Raw genomic sequence first — 22240 nt, 5'->3', positions numbered from 1 at the left:
TATGATAAACAGGTCAATGTATCGAGCCAAGACAAATTTTCTTAATACATTATAATTAATTAGATAAACATTATATAATTATAAACGCGACTTAATAACACTGTGTTAAAGACTTTACAATGTTTATCTGAATAATTATAATGTATTAAGAAAATTTGTCTTGGCTCGATACGTTGACTTGTTTATCATATTATTTTTGCTTAGCATTAACGAGCTCTTTATAATCGTTTGAAATTTATTTAATATTTTATTTGTAAATTAAGTTATAATATTAATTATATGAAATGATAAAAAATATTGTTTTTATGCAGGAATACATTTTTATTTTATAATTTTTTTCTTTTGCCCAGATAAAATTTTTAATTTAGGAAAAAAGTTGATGAGTTAAAGTTTATACGTTAAAAAAATAACTAGTTAAAGTTAAAAATTAAATCATTTAAAAAATTAATTGAAATAAATTAAAAGTTATTAACTTTTTAACTTTATTAATAACTTTCAACTATTTAACTAGTTACTATCCAACCCTGGTTTTTTTTTAAGATTGCGTAACATATTAATAATCTTACCTATACGTTACATGTATGTAATATAAACTGTGTAAATTGTTTTATGTATTATCTACATAAACATTAATCAAGGAATTACAAAAGATTCAGATTTTATCGGAAATAATAAAAATTTTATTTTTATTCCGTTCTTTTATTTTTAATATTATATATATATATTTTATTAATACTAAAAGTATATCGAATATATTAACATTTTTATAACTTAATTACTTTTCTGTATTGAGTTATCTAATTTACAATAATTTACATATATTAATTGCTTGTGTATGAAAAAAATATATATAATAAATAATAAAAACAATAATCCAGTCGTAATTTTGAAATACAACTTGACAATTAGATATATTACTTTCATTTTTTTTTTTTAATATAATCATATGCGATGTTTTCTGACATCAAAGTTTTGTGTCATTTATTAATAATTGTTACATTTTATAATAGCCGTTAACAAGATTTACATGTAATATATTATAAAAGCAAACGTTAAAATTTTAATTAATGTTTCGATATTCAGAATTGCACAATGAAATAGATTCAAAGAGCCTTCATGTTTCTTTTTAATCTCAACGTTGAAAAAGTTTCAGTTATGCTTCTTTATTAATTAAGGTTTATTATAGTTGCAATAAGATAAAGAGAGTGCAAAAAATATTAGAACGCTTGTTAATTGGCAAAGATTTGCGAACTGACTGTTTCAATTGATCGAATACGATCCAAAAGTCATTGTCAGCACAATGGACTTCCCTTGCTGACAATGCGTTTCAACGAAAGCAATATCGTTCAATCGATCGAAAGGTGCGTGATATCGGTTTTTACCGCCATTTCCATTATGATCACTCCAGATAAGACTTGCTTTATTCTTCGAATTAGTGTGTTATATCTTCATTTAATTGACGTTTCACACTCCTGGAATCTAACGTCGCTGAACATATCGGACGATGTTCTAATATGGAGGTTCGCTGTATGGAGAAGTCGCGTTTTTCTGGCAATTCCCAGGTAGGCAGATACTATGAGTAATTACCTGTAAGTAACAATTTGCAATTTTTGTGTCACATAATGTGTAATATCAAGTACGTAATAATTAATTTTTAAAATAATTTTCTTTTATTTTTATTCTTTTGAATTCTAAAATAGTTAAATTTAAAAATCACAATTTAAGTATTTTTCCTATTTGCAAAAAAAAAAAAACAAAACAAATTTATTATCTTCTCACGTAATTCCATATTAATAGCTTTAAAATGGTAATCAGCTACGTGTCATGTAGAATACGCACAATATGGAATATTAATAAATATGATTAAATGTGTGTATGTGTGATGTAAATTTTTTTTTGACGAAGTTAAAAAGCTGTTCTCTCAGAAAAGTAAATTTTTTTACATTGTTAACACACATTACTGCAGTATATATGTATATCAGATCGACAAATAAAAAGGAAGAAGAATGCAAACCAACTCTGGTGGAAGTTTCTTGGCCTGAAATTAATTTGCCGTTAAATGTTGCGTATGCAGCAATCTCTCCAAAGCCTTTCCCTAAAGACGGATCGTTAAAGCGTGAAGATGAAGCTCTCGTATCCGTAACTGGATTAGACGTAGATGCTCGAGGACGATTATGGGTTCTAGATGCGTCTGATGAACGTGTTCGTTGGCCTCGAATTCTCATTTACGATTTGAAACGGAACGATCGATTGGTATTTATTAAATTCCAGCAAACTACATTTTTCTCATACTGCTGTATACGTTAATTAATTTGTGAGATAAAAAATATTTGCTATTCTTGGAAATCTCTTTGTTCAACATTTACTTTTTAACAAGTAGATATGAATTTTTTATTTTATAATCATACTTTACAATGTTTGGCAATCTTTTCGCACAAAAATCATCTTGAAATGATTTTAGATTTTTAATAGTTGTAAAAATGTCTGATTTCTGAGTTTGAGAAATTTAATATGTGTATAATTTACGTGCATAAAAATATATTCTAAAATTAAACATATCCGTATTTATATATTTTTGCATAAAATTTATATGTATACTTGCTTATTACGTTAACATGTTTTAATATACGTACATTATACGTATATTGTTTATATTTGTAGAAAACTGAATTCTAACTTAAAATTTAACAAATTTAAATGTAATTTATAGAAATCATAAAATAATGGAATCTTTCAGTAAGGTGTTATTTGATCTTCCTCGAATTTAGATTTTATTTGATAAATAAATATTTAGATAGTAACACCATTAATTACAAGGAAATATTTAAAGGTATCATCCACTTCGCTGACTAAAGTGTCTTCGAAGCGATTAAGGTCCCTCGTGATTGATCCGTTTGAAGATCAATGGGGATTTCGTGGATATATCGCGGATGCTGGTGACGAAACGATCATCGTTTACCATTCGGGTAAATTTATTTATACATCCGAACAAAGTTCTATTCTACGATACAATAGAATCATTCTCTTTTTATGTTGCATTGCGATACAAATTCCAGAATTGCGCAAGTGGTGGAAATTGAGAATGTTACACGGATCCGGAATTCCACGCGTGGAATCCACCGACCTTGCTATTTCTCGGAGGAATTCGATCTTGTACATGACAGGGCAGCATACTCACAATCTATTTGGCATTAATCTGGCGAGGATCAGCACGGATGTACTATTACGGACAGTGTCACGCGTGCGTGTCATTTTTCAGTATTATTCAACGTATTGAAGGATTTACACATCTTCTTTTTTTTTTGAAAGAAAAAATAGTACAGGCGATGCGTGAGATTTTTCTTTATCTTATGCTTGAAGATAATCTTTTGAGATACTTTTTTTTAAGTCTCACGTTATTTTTAGGGAGTACATAATGTAACGGTGACTTGGCTTGGGAAGAAATTAGGCTCTTCCGTAGGGCTGTTCGGCGATTTAAAAGATGGCCTGCACTATTTTATGACTTCAGAGAGAGCCAGCGTGCGATGGGACACTAAGCTTCCTTTGAACGTAAATTATTTAATTCAATCCCCTCTAAAAGCCGCATTGTGAATAATTGATTGATCTGTCCTTTCAGGCGCAGAGTCATTCGGTCCTGGTACAAAACGATGACGTCCCGTGCATAACCGATTATATAATGGATGCGCGAAGGAACGTATGGGGCTTAGTGAATTCTAAATGTCCCGGCGAAACGAAGAAAAATACTTCGAGCGGTTCAACGTTTAAATCTAGAACAATTAAAATTCAAAAATATTTTGCCGCATTGTAATATTTGCAATAATAATTTTTAATTTTTATAAAATACTTGTTTCAAAAATTCTCAAGAAATTATGCCTGTTTTAATTTTTTAAATACAATTTTTCCATAAATATCACAATTTATTATATGTTTCTAATCAATATTTATATAAAAATTCTGCCATTTGAAATTAATTGAAGAATATCGTCATTTAGTCTTTTCGAAAGATTGATTTCCACAAGCTCCGTATTTGCAATCATTAATTTCGAGAGAAGTAAATGAAATCTTAGCATTCTGATTCAAGATAGCTTGGTTTACAAACCAGCAATAAGAAATGAATTTGATTAAGAAAAAAAAACATAAGGTAGGTTTAACGCATCTTCACTGAAAATGAAACTAGCGGTACGTATCTTTTACGCATGGATTACATAAGTAGACACGTGTCTCCGTAGATGCATTTACATAAACTAGCGTTTATTAGCCGTTTGTTTTACATAATAACGATTACAGATGTTATGATGAATTATACATTCATTTTGTCAATTATTTTGTTAATAAATCACTTTCTTTGATCGTTGAGCAAGTGAATAGCTAGGTTCTAAACATTGCCTTGAAAACTGGCAGCTAAATGCCGATTTAAGCATCGACAAGTAATTTTTACACTGGTCAACTCGTCCAAATACGCGATCTTACAGCATAATATATTCACGGTCAATCGCACATTAATTATAGACAGAAATGTACAATGTTTGCTAATTACCTACGAAAAAAAAAAAATGTTACAAGCGCTTCATTAATTGACATAACATTTGCAAATTAAAGTTGCTATCTCGAGGACCAAGGCATAAGATGCTGCCGGTTATATGACTAGATCAGCGACAAAATCTTGATCTTCCTATTCTTTTAGATTTAAGCGACAGTTGCTTTAATTAATATGGAATAACTAATATCATGATAAGAAACGTATGTTTTGGTAAACCTCTGTTTATCGCGAAAAAAAGAATTTGATTGCCTGCCTGATTTGTAGAAGTAGGAACTAAGATCAATATAATTTCTGATGAATTCATTTCGATGCCGTGTGAATGATGGAAAAGTGTGTACCTTACGCTAATCGTCGTGTCTCCATTGCCATTCCATAGATTATCTGCGTGTGTCTGATGCATCGAAATATAAGGTATTTTTTAAAATTATTGATTTCAATTCCTGCTTACGAGATAATTACGAGATAATTTAACGAATGCAGTCTGTAGATTCTGTCCTAACAAATGGTCCTTAGTCGCAAGAATTGACCAAGGGATGAATGGCCACTGAGGCGCCCGAGCAGCTCACGGTGTTCTGTATGTAATCCTGGAAGTTGCTCTCGATCACCCACATGAGCCTCTTGTAACCAGGAACCACTTGAGTCGGCAGTCGGCAATCGTTGCCCTTCTGCACCAGAAGGAAGTTCTCTGATCTGAAAGGTGTCTCGCTGTTCCACATGTAGATGTCGGATTCACCTGAAAAAAAAAAGGGAGTTATCCTTCTTAATTGGATGTTAAAATTAAAACAAAGTTTCATTCAAACTGTACAGCAAAATACAAGAGCGCAGACTACTTTTCTTTATTTTGAAAAAAGCAGGGAAAGTCTGTAAAATTGTTCAGTGCGATTGAAGGATTTCCTATAAAAGTCAAACAAGTCCAATTTTTGAAAAAAAAGTCTGAAGTATGGCATCAAATTTACCCTTGTTTCTGAAGAAAACGGCGCAGCCATTGTCGGTTCCGAGGAGAACGATCTTGTTCTGCTTCCGTCCGATATCCACGACGGATCCTTGGGTGAGGCCACGCCGCAGGTTCTCAGCCTTGATCGCGAAGAGCCGGTTCGAGCCCAGGTAAGTGAAATACAACACCGGCGTACCGCAGCTCTTCTTCACCAGCGTCGAATAGAGAACGTCTCTCCGTTGGACACCGGTGGTAACGGCGTTCGGGAGGATCACTTTGTATCCCTTATCAGCGGTGACATTGTAAACGATAATAGATTTGGAGGCGGCGTCGGTCACGTAAATGTACACCTGGCCGTCGTCCGCGTAGTCGACCGTCAAGTATTGCAGGCGAGACGACGGGTTCACCAAGTGACTCAAATCGATCACCTTCACGACCTGCGGGACACCGTGTCACAACGTGAATCATTTATTTCCACAGCGGTGCAACTTCGCCTTCGCTACGTCGTGAATTTTTATGAATAAAAAATATTTGCGATCTTAACGAAATTGATGAAACTAGAGTTACACGACGTCTATCTAAAGATGTCTTTAATGAGAAGATCGCAAAAATAAATGCTTCCGACAGTTTCTTTTTCGGTAGGAAATAACAACTATCGTGTGCTTGTTACAAATTTACAGTACGCGAGTTAGAAACTTGGCTAGTATCGTCAATCCTATTGATCGTTAATTTTCTAATTCTTACCTTTCCAGATTTGATGTCAATCCCGACGACTTTCGGGGGACATCTGCGCACCGGCTGCTCCAAAGTGTTTACGATACCAACGTCCAATACCCACAAGATCTCTTGGATGTCTATAGCTAGGTCCACCACGCTCTGAAGGGCCTGACAGTTGCCCTCCTCCTGAATCGCCCAGCAGGGGAACGGTGTCACCTTCGGCGCGCAGTCTTTCGTCTTCAACGACAGGACACCCAGGGTGAACGGCACACCCGACTTGTAGCGCGGCATCGCCACGATCATGTCGTCCCTGTAGATCTGCGCTCTCGTGGCAATGACGTTCCTGGCGTTGTAACGTCCGTTCGTCTCGTAGATGTTCTTCGTGCTTTGACATGGCCAGTCCAGGCTGTGGCCTGACAAAACGAACGACAACTCCGGCAACAACTGCTTGTCGCTCGCTACCAATGATAACCCACTCGCCACCAGGATCACCAGGCACAGAGCGCTCCTCGGGATTCTCATCCTGCGCTCGTTTTTTATAACTTGTTATAATAATGTGTCCCGGTGTTCTAGAAAATCATAATAAAAATTTAATTATTTAATTAAATTAATCTGGTAAAAATGTCTTGTGTACTTAAAAAATTTTTATACTAAATACTAATTATTAAAAATTGAATAAACATAAATTTAATTAAGTACCTTTGTTTTTAATTTTACAAATTCAGATTTACATGAAGCTTGTGGCTCTTTAAGGTAATATCTTATTAAACTGTGTAGTAAAAATCGATTTATATAAACGCATGTAATATTTAAAGGAATTTTAGTAAATGAAATAAACAAAAACTAGATCAACGCATTCTCTCTCTCTCTAAGCGAACGAGATCGTAATAATATCAAGTATTTGCTGAACAAGCGGCGAAAAAGGTGTAGAAAAACTTACAAGGTTTTCCGTGCAGTCAGTTGGGCGAAAATTTTCGAATGTGCGAATCATTTATACATCTTTATACTTATATATACGCTGATTGTGAATCAAATAAAATTGTTTACATTTTTATTATACACTTCTGTCTCCTCATACTTATTTTGCAACGGCTTTCTTGCAGAATTTGTAAAGAGGAAATACATTGTGTGGTACGCATTTTTGAATATTATTTATAAATAACAAGTCCAGGAAGACGCAGCGTCATGTTTTAGAATGCGGGAAACCAGGAAATATACTAGGTAATGTACCGGGCAATATACTTTGCTTGTTTTATTAATTTCCGACTTCCGTTCCAATAAACGGAATCTATAAATTTCTTTAATACGATCATTTAATTTATTTTCTTCTTATACTCTTTCTAATTTTAATTTATTCTGGAATTTTTGTCTCTTTCCATATCAATTTTTATAAGAGTTAATATAAACAAAATTGTTAAATTTCATTCCAGATGCTATAATCAAGTTTCTTGTACATAATTGTTTTATTTATTCATATTATTGTGTATATTATTTGTACTGTTACTTACAAATTAAAAGTATAAAGGAATGTAAATTTTTTTAAATGTTTAGAAACAACTTTACTAACTTGTGTTTCTATTAAATTTTTCTTAACATACAAATGAACATTATTCATTGATATTGTTTAGTACAGTACTGCCAAGGATATTTCTTTTTATCTTTGTTATAATAATTATAATACAATAATAATTATACTTATAATGTAAAATTCTTATTAACATTATCTAAATGCATTTCTTTGTTCTTTACATTTAATAGAGCAAAGAAATATTTTTGTACTTAATATAAAAAGTAATTAATTTACGTTAATAAAAATAATTCAACACGATCGACTCATCACGCAATTTTAATGTGTCAGCTCATCGTGAGTTTACTTTTATTTAAAATAAATTTATTTTAACTATTTAGGAATTATGGGTATCGCATTTAACATTTTCAGTCCACATTTAATAGCAATTTTTGCGGAACTGCTTGAATGAACGTGTTCATGTCGACTCGCCGGGCGTCGTGATTAAATATTTTTCAAACAAAGACGTTGCGCAACGTTTCGCTTCGATGTGGCAGGGTTATAAAATTGGCGTAATCCGGAGAGTTTTACAGTTTACGGTTTGATTCGATCGCCAAAAGAGACACGATCGAGGCGGTCGGATTTGCAAAGAACGGGGGAAACTCACAGGAGACAGAAATGCTTTTCGCACGAGCGGTGACGTTCGCCGTCGCCGTCGTTGCTCTCGTCGGTGCCCACGAAACTAGCGATAAAAAATGCGAGAGGAACATCCAGTGGACCGGTGGCAACTTCGAATGGCCTTGCGAGGCCACGAAGAGCATGTTCAAGAACAGCGGCCGTTACATCTCGAAGAATGTCCTCGCCACCAGGGTTGCGGTCTACAAGGATGACGCCATCCTTGCTTTACCTAGGTATGCACAGTTTATAATGCAATTGCGATAATTATAAATAATTTAGTATTTTGCTTTTATATTTTTCTGTTATTTTGATGTACATAAACTTTTATTTATTAAAAGATAATAAAATTATCTCGAAAAGATGGGAAAACAATATTCAACTAATAAAATAATTATTTAATTAGTACAATATTTAACTTCTGCATTTTGTATATAAAATATTTAAATTTTAATTTAATTTTAAAATTAATATTTAATTTAAATTTAAAATAAAAGTTCTTTTCTAGAGAAAAAAAGTAAAACATTACCTTTATTGGTTTTAACAAATAATTGTTGCAATTGTAATTACTCCAGTTTTGTAGATTAATATCTTTTTTTTAAACGAAAAGCTAAGTTCTTTTTAGTATAGAAAAAATATTTCTTAGTTATTCAAAGTTTATTTCACGCTCATAAACGCATTTACGTGAGAGGGAAATATCTGCAAAGGAACCTCACGAGAAAGCAATATCGTTTATATTATTAATATACTTTATCGCAGCTTCGAAAAAAATTCCCATATGAGGAAGCTTGTGCACAAAGAAATAGCCGATTTTATTTGTATACCTTCGATTGAACGTAAACGAAATCGTTGCTCTCTAACCGCGTCTAAATCCAGGGTAAAAGGGCAACCGCATTCTTCGGCGAGTTTAAATGGGGAGAAGCCGCGCGTGAAAAGTGCGCTGGTTGCAAATCGCGGGTTACGTCAGTAGCGATCGATCGACAAAGCGCAGTATCAGTCTTCGCAGAAGTTAATGAGACACGAGTTCGACGTAAATCGCAGATTGCGATCGTGATCGTCGTTTTCAACGCGGAAAAATGAAGTAGTCAGCATACCGCGATATCTACGGGAATTTTATGACCGTTTAGAAGATAACGGCTTTTTTCTTCCCCAACGACGGCGATCCCTCGAAAGACGCACACAACTGCAGACCTTGTCACGGCTGTTGTAGATGCCGTAATGAGAATGTCTACGCATGTGTGCGATAATGTTGCGACATTACTGGTAGGCGATCGTATCTGCCTCGTTTCACGGCGTTTGGTATTTACAGCTATAAACTCCAATGAAACGCGCTTCGGTGCTTGACGATAAAACCGTTTAATCGCGATATCTTCATTATACTTCCTTTCCACCGTACGTGCGTGATCATTAATTTTGCCGATCGTCGGCGATTTTACGGGGTTAACATGCGATATATTAGCGGGTTAATGCTCAACGTTAGTAAGTAGTATTATTCGTATAATTGATTAATGAACAAGCCCAAGGTACATTTTATAGAATTTCTTTTCAATTCATCGAATGTAGCAGTAAACATAAAGAATGCAATTTTGTTAGACAGTTTATATACTTCAAGAAGCGTAATTTTATTTGTAGTAATTCTGCGATACTCGGTGCATATACTAATTAATTATAAAGTAACATAAAAATTTAAGAAGGAAGATTAATAAAATGTTCAAAGGACTTTTGAATGTCTCGATACATCGAGATCAAGAACGTCGCGTTTGACATTTTCTAATGGTAATCCAAGAAATAGGGATAAGAGATCGACGATGCCTTTATTAGAATTAAGGAATATACTAACGTCTGTTCGTTCTTCAGATTCAAGCCAGGCGTGCCAGCGACCTTAGCGCGAGTCTCCTTGAAAGATAAGAACTGCCAGGCCGGTCTCGTTGCCTTCCCTTGCTGGTCGCTCCAGGAGGAAGGCACGTGCTCCGCGCTGCAAAATGTCGTGGACATCTTTTTGGATCCCCAGGACATCCTGTGGGTGTTGGACACGGGCGTCGTAAGCTCCCTTGAGCAACCGCAGCGCAAGTGCCCGGCGAAAGTTGTCGCCTTCAACGTAAAAACCGGCAAGGTGAGACAGTCTTTTGAACGCCTTCCTTGAACAAGCGGGTCACGGAGGCAGATTAAAAATTGCCTTTAACGTAAAGACCAGAATTAGGGTAAAATTGGATCGATTCCTCGATCGGGTGGATGTTACGTGAACGACGGGATAACGTAAACGGTTGTCTCTCTTCCAGCTCGTGAAAGTCGTCGACCTGTCCGGCCTGACGAGCGTCACGTCGCGGCTGCAGTACGTCGTGGCGGACTACAATCCGGACGGGCGCGTCTTCATCTACGTGTCCGACGCGGCGACCCGGGCGATCCTGGTGTACGACGTGACCTCCGGCCGCGGGTACCGCGTCGTGCTCCCGCAGGCGGTGACCATGAGCTGCGACCGCCGGGACGTGCTCTATCTCGCTCTGATACGCCACAGCGACGGTGGCACCTGCCTGATCTTCACGTACCTGGGCAGCAGCCGCCTGTTCACCATCCGTACGGATCATCTCCGGAGCGGCAATGCCTACGGCAAGATACACGATCGCGGACAGAAGCCCAGGAGGTTGATTGTCCTGGGCACCGACAACGGCAGCGCGCTCTTCTTCCGCTACGAGGGCGAGTCCGAGGTCTACAGGTGGGATACCGTCACGCCCTTCCTGCCCGCCAACTTCGAGCCCGTTTACAAGAGCACCGAGTGCGCCCTGGCCACTCACATCGTGCCCGATTACAAGAGGGACCGAATGCGCGTCCTCGAGAGCAACTTCCCGGATTACATGCAGGGCACCGTCGGCTGCGGGGCCAATCACGCGCTGAACCTGATGTAGAGAGGGAGAGGTGTTCTCGCCGATCGTGATACGGAGATCAAGGAGAAGGAATAGAAGCGCGGATTGATATAATAGCGACAGGTTTCTCGGCCTCCCGGTTTAGAGACCGAGTACCATTCCAATTCGATGAGATTTACCTTTCTACGCTATAGATGCGGAAACAATGTGTACATACATACCTAACGCCAATCGTCGTGCCTCCCATTGCCATTCCAAGTGTCTAGAGCGTAAAGATCACCCTTGTATACGTGTATGTGTATCTGTGTGAATGTATGTGTGTGTGTGTGTGTCTGTAGCGTCGAAACTCGGACTCGCCAAAATTACGGTCGGCTGCAATGCGTCCTTTGCAGCAGACCGTGCAAAAAACTACGACAGTAAGCAAAATGTCAGTCGCTGACATTCGTGTCGGATGGAGAAATAAACGTTATAATTATAAAAATTCAGCGTTTCTTCACTCTTCCCTCTTAAACCTCTCGACGCGCTAATCCGCGCTCGACGCATCTGGGTTTTAAATCATCCATCTAAAATCAAATTACTTAATGTGTCCCTTGATCATAATCTAATTAATTACCCAGGTCGATTCATGCAAATTGATCGACCAAGTTTTAATCGAGTAACTGAAGCTCTGTGTTGTACATTTCTCGCAAATTTATTTTCTTACAATATTGTAAATATTTTCTAAACCTTCCATTTAGAACTTTACATTACCTTTTTTCTACAGATTACGATTCGCTTTATCTTCATTTCTATCAAAGAATTATGAAGTCACACACGCAACAGGTTCCATTCTTTTGAAAGAGGGAAAACAGAAACGCCAAACCAACTGAGCGTTATGCGTGAAAAAAGTTAATCACATCGCGTGTTCTGTATCCATGCCGACATGCAATTCGTAATACCTTTTCTTATATTCTGCCTGTTCTCCACTCGTAGTTTTCCTTAGCAAAGGAACGCACGTGCTTGGCATAAATTAATAGCTTATACCGAGGACGAAGAGTGTATTTAATTCTTAACCGGTTTTCCTTTCCAATTCCCATATCCAATTTACCAACAATCTTTTTATATTATTGTGTGACGAATGAACATTTCAACTTCCGTTTTTGTTTTTTTTTTGTAACTACCGGGCATTAAAACAGAAGCGTAAGTCCTCATGTGATACATTAGGACTTTCAGTGAAAATTGATACTCGAGAGATCAAATTATCTTTCTGATTTTACACGATACTCGCAACGAAACCCCAACCGTATCTTATTACGAATTAAGTAATTTCTTAATTTTTTAATTCCGCGTTATCTGGTTTTTTGATTTGATAATCTGTCGATTAAATTGTAACTCTTTTGTAATTTACTTGGCGTGATATACTGTTTATAATTCAATCAGCATGAATCATTAATATTAACAAGCGCATTATAAATGCTAATATATTTAAATACAGGATGATATTGCATGGAAAGTGTGTCAAACCTCAAGATAGACGAAATTAAACTTGCAATTGATAGCGAATTGGTCGATGGCGCAAAGCGCTTCTTGGATTTTAAAATAGTAAAAAAATATTAGAAACGCTATTCAATGAAAGGAGACAAATTTCAATAAAATGCACTTTTCAATTATTGTTTCTCATACCACTTTTCGATTTATCATTTAAACACGCAGCTGTTAAAATCCAAGTTTGTCTACATCGGGTATACGTGCAATCAACTTTATTGTGACCGATAAAAAAACGATATCTCGATCATAAATACTTGTTGTAATTATACGTTATCGTAAGTTGTAATTAGATAGCTTACTATTGATGGTATCTACTTGATCCAATATAAGCGGTTGACATTTATTTACATGTACGTCTTACACTTATGCAACTTGAAATGTGTTATTTAAAATTATGTATTATATTGTCAATCTCGACATTAATGTGAGATATTCGAGTTTTTAATAATATATTAAGTAATAGCATTAATTTCCTCTTCTGGATTTATTATATTTTTATTTAAAAAAAGTTAAGACTTGAAATAAATGCATTATAATTCCTAGATATTTAATAGAAAATAAAATAATACATATAATTTCTTATTATATGTATTGTTATATATATTATTGTTATATATTTACAGTTATTTGCAGAATAGCATTAAAACAATATCACAACATTAAAATTGAATTATTGGGACCAAATTCGCATGGATAAAATTATTGATACAAGAGGAATTTTTTTTTTGTTTGTTGTTTTTATTTTGTGATTTATAGAACTTGGTACAATATTGTCACATCAGACAATTATTTTTTCTAAAAATATCTTATTCTTATTATAAATACACTGTACAAATTTTTTGTAAAATTACAACTATAATAGTGAATAATTTTGAAACAAACTATAATAGTTGTAAATTTTTTTGTGTATGTAATTTTGTATAATTAATTTTGCAATAATTTCTTAATTTGTTTTATACACTTGTGTATACACTGTAAACAAATTTATGACAAATTAAATTTTTTTTACATGTGCACTGAAAAATTATAAACAAAAGTAAATTTACAACTATCATAGTTGGTCTAAAAATTACCCACTATTATAGTTGTAATTTTACAAAAAATTTTTACAGTGTCTTATTCTTTCTTATTTCTACACTGAGAGCTTATTTACCGATCTAACAATCGTTGCGAGCCGATGGCGACTTGCTTCCGCTTTGTCGTGGGAACGGTGAGCAGTCGTGATCATTTCTATGGTGTATTTCCCATAGTGTACCACACGAGGTATTGAGCAACGATATCTAATCTCTAACAGAACGTATACGTTGCAAATCATAGGTTCGGTAATCGAACACCACTGTTATTCCGTCCACCTCGTTTCTCTATTTTTTCAGTAGAGGAGGTGGTTTTATAACCTTTCATTTACATTTTGTACAATAATTACGTTAATGATTAAAACTTTAAATTAAAAACTTAATATTTCCATTCGCCAATTCTATCACTGAAAAAAATGATTTTGCAACTTCAACAAAAATTATATGTGTATAAAAATTAGCTGAGTTAGATAAACAATTAGGAAATATTGTGATATGTATTGCACTTAATCAATCTAATTAATAGAAGCAGAATTTATAAATTCTATACGTGACAGTCAAAATTCTAGCAGATACAAAAATTAGCAATACATCTTGGTTGTGATATCAAGAAATCTATCTGTATCAGCAAAAATTTTTTGGGGTGTATTCTATTCTATTCGCCAATTTCGAGAAACCTTTCTAATATTACGGAAGAATTTGCACTCGGATTAGATTACATTCTGAAAGATTATAAATCTCTCCTCATAAAATATACAGTAGCTTGAGATAAACATATACGAATACGAAAGCCTTAAAAGTACAAAGCATAGGCTAGGTAGGTATGCATGCTGTAGAGCAGTTACACGGAGAGAAAGTGATTTATTGGCCAGATATAAAACTTGGTGTTTGGAACCAATGCGCGATGAATGCAGAATGTCAGATTCGCTCGAAAAAGAGATCAGAAAAATTAAAAAACAAAAACAAAACGCTGCGGGTTGTAAGAAAATAGATTTCGAATATCGCGATATTTTTTAAAAAATATATAGAAAGTTCGTTTGCCATGGAGAGAGGAGAGATTCCGAACGAAATGCATTCTCCAATCGTTTCTGTGATTCGATCGTTTCATCAAAAGATTTCAGAAATTGCTCGTAGAATTATCTTGACTGTATGAGTGTGCACTTCCGTCGCAAAGAGAGTGAACGACCCAAGTGAGTCAAAAAGCAAAAAATCACGAGACAATAGTCACGATCGGAATCGTTGCTCCGTTGGTTTGTTGCTCCCTGGTCACGATCACATATACATATGCCCGAAACGTAAATTATACCTTTAATAATGGGCGCGGTCTTTTAGTTCCGGGCACTTTCAGTCGAGATCAACCAAGGACGTTTACGTAACAGTCTGCATTATAATTCTATAGCACGAGCGTCGAGTGCCATTTTATATTATTTTTTAAAAACGATATTTCGTAATGTGTCACACAATGACTTATTAATGGCAAGACTGATTATCGATATCTTACCGTGTTGTCCGTCGTTGTGACAACAAGCAAGTGAAATTCTTTCGAATACGCAACGTGTCATAGAATGAGTGTGCAGCGAATTTTTTTTCAATGAATTTGAAAAAATCTTGAAATTTGCTTCTCTTATCAATTTTGAATCAAACATTTTTATTTTCATACAGCATGTAAAAGTTTTAATTGCCGATATCTAAAGTCAAAACTTAACTATGTACACGAACGACTTTACTGATCTAAAAATTAAATTAGATGCACATTTAAAAATAATTTTATTAGATCAAAATAATTATGAAAAAAGTGCAAGCAAAAAATTTCGATGTTCTAGCAATCGGCTCGAGCAGTTTACATAATTATTTTAATGTCTAACAACAAAATTATTTTCAGATCTGTATGTAGTTAAATTCTTGAATTTTTTTTTTAACAAAATTGTTCTTTTTATCTTGTGCCTTCATTATCACGAAATGTTATCAGATCTGAAGAAATCCTCACAGTGCTTATCGCATTGAATATCTGCCAAGAATTTTACGCCAATATTGTGGGTTGTCGCAAAAGCATTAGCGTTTGACTTACGGAAGTTATAGGAAAATATGAGAGCCGCAAGTGTAAGCCAGTCACGAGCCACTTTCTTTGCCTTAGTGGATTTGCACGAGACTGGCCACCGTTTGAGTTAAACTCCGTAGTTCTGGAATGGGTGTCTTGATTGTGGGTGTGTTGCCCCTCGATAGAGCGTACGATTGTGCGTATGAGTAAAAGTACACGTTTCGTTACACAATGCATTCTAGTTGTAATGCCCTGTCTCTTAGGGAGCCAACAAGCTTCGACAAGCTGATGCTAGAAAATGGTATCAGTCGGTGTTCAGTCGGTAGAACCTGTAGTACACACCCGTGCATAGTTCTCCTCGAGACAGTTGACGCTGATACCGTGCTGGTACCGATTGTATTCTGATCCGATTATATTGTCTCTATTTCGCTTTTCGAGTGCGTGTGATTTGAATGAAGTAGTGGCTTCGATTTTGGTTTTATTTCAATCTTTAGGCTTGCAACATGAGGTAAGTAACTGACACAAGAACGGTAAACAGAACTTAGCTCTCTGGAATACAGGCAGGATGACCCGAGTCTTGCATATTTATTTTCACGTTGTACTTGCAATCTGTTTACTTGATAGCCGGAATTTTTACAAACAATTTCTTCGAAATTCTTGTCTCTTAAAGAAAATTTTAAATGGCAATTTCATAGCATCAATCTTCTACAAAAGGATACCAAAGTATAATTAATAGCATCTATGCCCTTAGGAAAATTTACTTTAAATGAAATTAAAGTTTTCAAAATTACCTTACAAATCTAAAAGTTTACGGAAGAAATTTTTAGATAATTTAAGATATTTAAAAGGTTGATCTAAAGTAATTTAAGTTTTTTCCTAAGGGTGCAATCTATATTATATGCTTTTCGTCGAATGTTTCAACGCTATTTAAAAATAACTCGAATATTCATTTAAACAAATAAATTAATGATCCGTCCGTGCTTTAATATTTTTCAGGCACACGTTCATCGCGACAGTCCTGTCGCTATTGTTCGTCAGTACGAGAACGGAAATGTTGGAAACCGTGGCGCAATGGCCGTTGCTGGAGTTCGCGCTGCCGAACGAGCGTGGTTTTCAGCATCAACCGGAAAATATAGTGATGACCGGGATCGAGATAACCTGGAACAGAATCTTCGTCAGCACGCCCAGATTACGCGCCGGTGTACCGGCTACCCTGAGCTTCTTTCCCAGGAAGGCACCGTTGGGAAGTAGCCCGCGACTTCAGGCGTATCCCTCGTGGGACTGGCACGGTGCCGGTAAAGGAGAGATCAATTGCACCAAGTTGATCTCGGTGTATCGTACCAGATTAGACAGATGCGATCGGCTGTGGGTCGTTGACGCCGGTGTCGTGACGTCGATTGACGATTTTATGCCCGTTTGCCCACCGAAAATTGTGGTCTTCGACTTGAAAACCGATCAGGTCGTCCGTCACGTCACATTCCCGCGTGAGGTGAGCAGAGAACGACTTTCTTTCGTGATAAAATTAGTAGAATAATTACGTCAGTGAAAAATCTAACTCCGTGAGCAGTCGTACATTTATAAAATCGAATAAACACAGAAGTACAGAAAAAATTTTGAAGAAAACAGACATAAATTATTAAATGTCTTATAGAAGAGAATTATTTATGCAACGCTCGCAGAAACTTTTTTTTTTCATTTCTTAAAGAAGAAGCTTTCTTAGATAAAAATATCTTATTAACGTATGCTAAAACTTTCAAATGTGTGTGGTTTATTTTGAGTGAAGTATATTATTAAAAATTATTAGAAATAAAAGATGCGAGAAAATTGTTTGTAAATGATCAGCACAATTGACTTTACACCACAGAATAATGAAAAACCGTTTTTGTGTGCAATTTTATATTAATATGTAATTAGCTAGATTTCTGCTAGAAACAAATATGGAGATAGAGTAATATATCCAGTTTGATGGGAAAACAAGATTTATACAACATATTTTTGAGTGGAGTTACGTAAAAGTAATTGTTTGAAGCAATCACATTGTTATACGTCTTTTTCTTTAGGTGTTGAGGCCGGATTCTTTACTGACCAATTTTGTCATCGACGAAGTTGCGGCGAAAACTTGCGATGACGTCTTTGTGTACATAACCGACACTCTCGGTCCAGGTTACACAAGTTTTAATTGTTAATTAAAAACATTTTAAGATTATGGTGTAGTATTTTACACAGATTCAATAATTTAAATACATTTAATAATAATTTAATAATACTTTTTTTCTTAATCTAAATTCTTAAAACAATATTATAAGAAATGCACGTGTAATATTCTTTATTTGACTATATTGACAAACAAAATATTATCACAGGAAAATGTGAGTCAAAAAAATTAAATACCTCTTTTGAGTTTGAATAAACGAAAAAAATGTGCTAATTGATGTGATTTAAATAGTTCCAGAGAATGAACATAACATCTTTCAAAGCAATATTTTTTTAAGAATTATCAAGTAAAAATTAATAATTTTTAACACAACATTGCATAGGTATGAAATTTTTTTTTAATCTTCGAAAATACTTATTAAAAAATCTTAACGTTTTCTTAGGACTTCTCATCTTTGACGGCACTAGGGATAGAAGTTGGCGAGTCGTTCATCGAACCATGTTTCCTAATCCAGATCAAGCAATGTACAGAGTGAGTATAAGAATTTTATGTCCTAAATTTAATATATCTTGAAATCTAGACAAATATTAAAATACAAATTGTGTTACACACACGCACGAGAGAAAGAGAGAGAGAGAGAGAGAGAGAGAGAGAGAGAGAGAGATTTATAAAACACAATAATTAAAATAATTAAAAAATTTATATTACATGATATATGTATAATATACTATATTTATGTAATAGAATTTCTCCAATTATACACATCTTGATCTACATTAAACGAGCATTTCTCTAGATCGGAAGTGACACTTTCGAGTTCTTGGACGGTATAGTGGGAATAACATTTTCACCGAGAACCGGAACCGTTTATTATCAACCTCTGGCAACCGAGAGTCTCTTCAGCGTACCCACCTCGGCTCTTCAAGCCGGACCGCTACCTTTCGGTGAACAGTTACCTGTGACCTTGGTCGGCAGAAAGTCGAGTCAAGGTCTGGCGTTGGCCCTGGATCCTCGGGATGACTCGATCTTGTTCTCTCCCTTTACCGAGACCGCGATCGCGTCGTGGCAACCGCAAACCAATCAGCAGAGGTACAGAAACTTTGTACGAAATATTATCAGATTATTTTAAAGTATTTATTTATACATAATGTTGTATAATATTACATCAGACTAATATGAATGAACATTCAGAACCGATACTCAAGAGAAACATTTTTTGTTATATTTTGCTATATTGTATACATTGATTTATCATAAGGGTAACGTTATGTAAATTTATAATTTAGAATAGCAAGATAACATAAGAATTCTGAAACGGTTGTATATATACCATGTCACGCAAACCGGTTCCGCTTTAACCAAATGGTGGCACGTCAACAAGTTAGTCCAGACTGAATCAAATAAATGCACTGCATATATCTTTTTGTATAAATATCTTTTAGAAATACAGAGATATTAGGAAGTTCCATAAGGAAAATAAATTTGCCATGGCATTAGTCGCTTTTAATTGCCTCTATTATTTTTATTATAAAAGTAGAAAAAACTTTCATTTAAACTTACTTGCAAATATTTCCTTATATCCATTTTTTTGTTATTTGTTTTTCAATATCTTAAAAAGATATCTATAAGATGTTTCTCTAGATCTATTGCAATTTGATTGTGGTTTTTAATTTTTATAATTAACAGATTTATTGAATAAAAAGTTAAATAGAGAATAAGCCATTATATTATTATTACAATTATTATATGTAGTTATAATAAAATGTATCATTATCTCATCATTATTATAACTGTAATTTTATTAATACTTACGTGTTAATAATAATAATACATATCATTATAGTTATAATTATAATTATAATTTTGCTATCTCTTACATATTTCCTCTTTTTCAGGATACTTGCTCATAGTCCAGAAAAACTACAATTTATTGCTGAGATTTTATGGGCAAGATATGATAACGGCAATTTCTGGATAATGTCATCAAGATTCCACAAGTTCTTCTTGAGACAAGTTGATAATCGTCAAATTAACATCCGCATCATGAGACTCAAAGTAGATAATCTAGAGTTGACTTCTTTTAATAGGCAGATTAATCCATATTATTCGTTAAATTTCTATAACAATACTTTAGGATTCTAAAAAAATATTATAATATAAAAGCGTAGCAGATTGAAAAAATTATACTCATAAAAAATCATAATTTGGTAAAAAATAATTTTGAAAACATACTTTATGACAGAAATATAACAAAAAGATATTTAAAAAATAAAGAATGCTATATAAGTAAGATTTGTATACTTGACGTACAATTTTTAGAATTAAAATATTTATAAAAATATATTAAAACAAGAAAATTTTTATACTTATTTACAAAATGTACTTTTTGTTATAATGTTCTAAATTTTAGAAGAAGTGACATCAAAATATTAAAATCCTGTCAACTATGACAACAATGTTACGTAGTTGTTAAAATCATAAATATTTTAAGATATTGTAATTTGTTATTTATAAAAAATAGTTTTAAAAAAATTTTAGAATATAATATTTTAAAGATAATAGAAAAGATTAACTTGTTAAATTTGATTTACTTTTTAGAAATATATGTAATAATTTCAAATTACTTTAATATTATTTTTTTACATTAAATAAAGTATTTTATATAATTTATATATTATAATTAAAATAATTTTGTTATTTTTACTATAAAGTTAATTGAAATGTACTATTTCTAGAGAATTATTCAAGAATTACTTAAGAATTGCTTGTCAGTTTATCAGAAAACTAGGTTTAAACTCAATATTGCTAAGTTTGCAAATTCTTTTGTACGTAACATCGACATTCGCATTTTTTCTTTATTGCAGCCTAATATTCAATATGCTTAATAATTTACTTTTATCAAAGATTTATGATATTTTGTGATACCTTAGAAATATTAACATTTTCAAGTTTTTTTCAACTTATAAACTTATAAACAATAAGTCTTTTTATATTTTTCTTATTTGTGAAATTAATCCGATATAAAAATTGAAATAAATATATTTGTACATATCAATTTTTTTGTTACAAAATATTAGAGACAAGAAAATAAAATGGCAAATAAAATAACTTAAAAATATATAAAATAAAATTATAAAATAGACTTAAAAATCTATCTAATTTATAGCTTTAAATTAAATTTTCTTAGAAGTAGGAAGCATCATATCTATTTCTTTAATTAAATAATGATTACATGTGATGATTTATAAATTGAATGTCATATAATAAATTAAATAAATAAATAAAATATTAAGATTTAATTAACAAACGTAACATCTAATCCTGAAAACATAGTGAAAGGTATACTCTCGAGAGGTCATGTCCTATTACATATGCAAGATGTAATTAATCAGGTCTTTTCCAGTTTTTATAGTGCAGATGTTTCATTAAATTAATGAAATACATATATTTTTGCCATTAATTTGCTAAATAAATTACATATTTACGATTATGGAGTTAAATATAATTATATACGTATCTATAATTTACAATTATTTATAGACAAAAACAATTTATACAAAATGTTGCAAAACTGTTTTCTCGTGAAAACCATTAGAAATGATATAATTTTTTCTTAGTGCTTTGAAATTAATTAAAACTAATTAAAAAGATATTATGTTAAAAAATGCTACACTCTTTTTTCTTATATATAAATCAATTTTCTTTCCTTATCTCTATATATAAAAGTGAGTATGTGTGTGTGTGTGTGTGTGTGTGTGTGTGAGAGAGAGATAAAAGTACTATAAATATTTATAATATAATTTTTATTAATAAGATATTATAATTAAATTCTAAAAAAGTTAAATAATTTATTTTTCTTTTATATAAATATATTAATACCTAGTTTTATAATAAACATTGCATACAATTTATACTACACATATTATATATGCGTATGGTATAACGTTCACTATTCATACATTATTTCTACATACGTTACTTTATTTCGACTTATAACCAGAAAATGATAACGATAATTATTGTTTCTTTTAAGAAAGAAACAATCGTTATCAATAATTGCTATATATTCGTAATTAAAGTCTTTCATAATGACAAATATGTTGAATGCAAATATCCAAGGCTTAAAACGTACATGCAGATATCTATTGTGTATGCAGGTGTCTTCTGTACATACGTACTTCCCTATTGATTTCAAAAAAAAAAAAAAAAACAT

At 33.3% G+C, this 22240-nt stretch overlaps 4 protein-coding genes across 7 annotated transcripts; 3 read left to right on the top strand and 1 right to left on the bottom strand.

Annotated features, from left to right (window-relative positions):
* Nucleotides 1-412: 412 nt before the first annotated feature.
* LOC105829551 lies at nt 413-4554 on the top strand. 3 transcript variants are annotated; one of them, XM_036285851.1, is made up of 7 exons: nt 413-1361; nt 1437-1562; nt 1983-2253; nt 2831-2966; nt 3057-3241; nt 3406-3549; nt 3617-4554. In XM_036285851.1, exons 1-7 carry the CDS (start codon nt 1321-1323, stop codon nt 3806-3808), a joined length of 1095 nt encoding a protein of 364 aa, XP_036141744.1. In that variant the 5' UTR covers nt 413-1320; the 3' UTR covers nt 3809-4554. The 3 variants fall into 3 exon arrangements, with proteins under 3 accessions (XP_036141744.1, XP_012523966.1, XP_012523969.1); XM_012668512.3 differs by having other exon boundaries at nt 414-1562; XM_012668515.3 differs by having other exon boundaries at nt 415-1589.
* LOC105829554 (major royal jelly protein 1) lies at nt 4231-7106 on the bottom strand. The gene is made up of 3 exons (XM_028189243.2): nt 6219-7106; nt 5497-5911; nt 4231-5273 (listed from the first exon to the last, which is right to left on the bottom strand). The coding sequence occupies exons 1-3, from the start codon at nt 6711-6713 to the stop codon at nt 5050-5052; spliced, it is 1134 nt and encodes a 377-aa protein (XP_028045044.2). The 5' UTR covers nt 6714-7106; the 3' UTR covers nt 4231-5049.
* A 1259-nt stretch (nt 7107-8365) lies between these two features.
* On the top strand, nt 8366-11715 carry LOC105829555 (protein yellow). 2 transcript variants are annotated; one of them, XM_012668520.3, is made up of 3 exons: nt 8366-8609; nt 10231-10486; nt 10653-11715. In XM_012668520.3, the coding sequence occupies exons 1-3, from the start codon at nt 8377-8379 to the stop codon at nt 11274-11276; spliced, it is 1113 nt and encodes a 370-aa protein (XP_012523974.1). In that variant the 5' UTR covers nt 8366-8376; the 3' UTR covers nt 11277-11715. The 2 variants fall into 2 exon arrangements, 1 of the variants encoding a protein (XP_012523974.1); XR_001138511.3 differs by lacking the exons at nt 8366-8609; nt 10653-11715 and adding an exon at nt 8618-9852 and having other exon boundaries at nt 10231-10322.
* A 1978-nt stretch (nt 11716-13693) lies between these two features.
* On the top strand, nt 13694-20376 carry LOC105829553 (protein yellow). Its single transcript, XM_012668517.3, has 6 exons — nt 13694-16380; nt 16869-17361; nt 17933-18035; nt 18470-18558; nt 18824-19116; nt 19923-20376. The coding sequence occupies exons 1-6, from the start codon at nt 16376-16378 to the stop codon at nt 20167-20169; spliced, it is 1230 nt and encodes a 409-aa protein (XP_012523971.2). The 5' UTR covers nt 13694-16375; the 3' UTR covers nt 20170-20376.
* Nucleotides 20377-22240: the final 1864 nt, after the last annotated feature.

The sequence above is a fragment of the Monomorium pharaonis genome, chromosome 4, assembly GCF_013373865.1.
Source record: "Monomorium pharaonis isolate MP-MQ-018 chromosome 4, ASM1337386v2, whole genome shotgun sequence".
In the NCBI taxonomy this organism is placed as follows: domain Eukaryota; kingdom Metazoa; phylum Arthropoda; class Insecta; order Hymenoptera; family Formicidae; genus Monomorium; species Monomorium pharaonis.
This window is presented reverse-complemented; position numbering and strand designations above follow the sequence as displayed.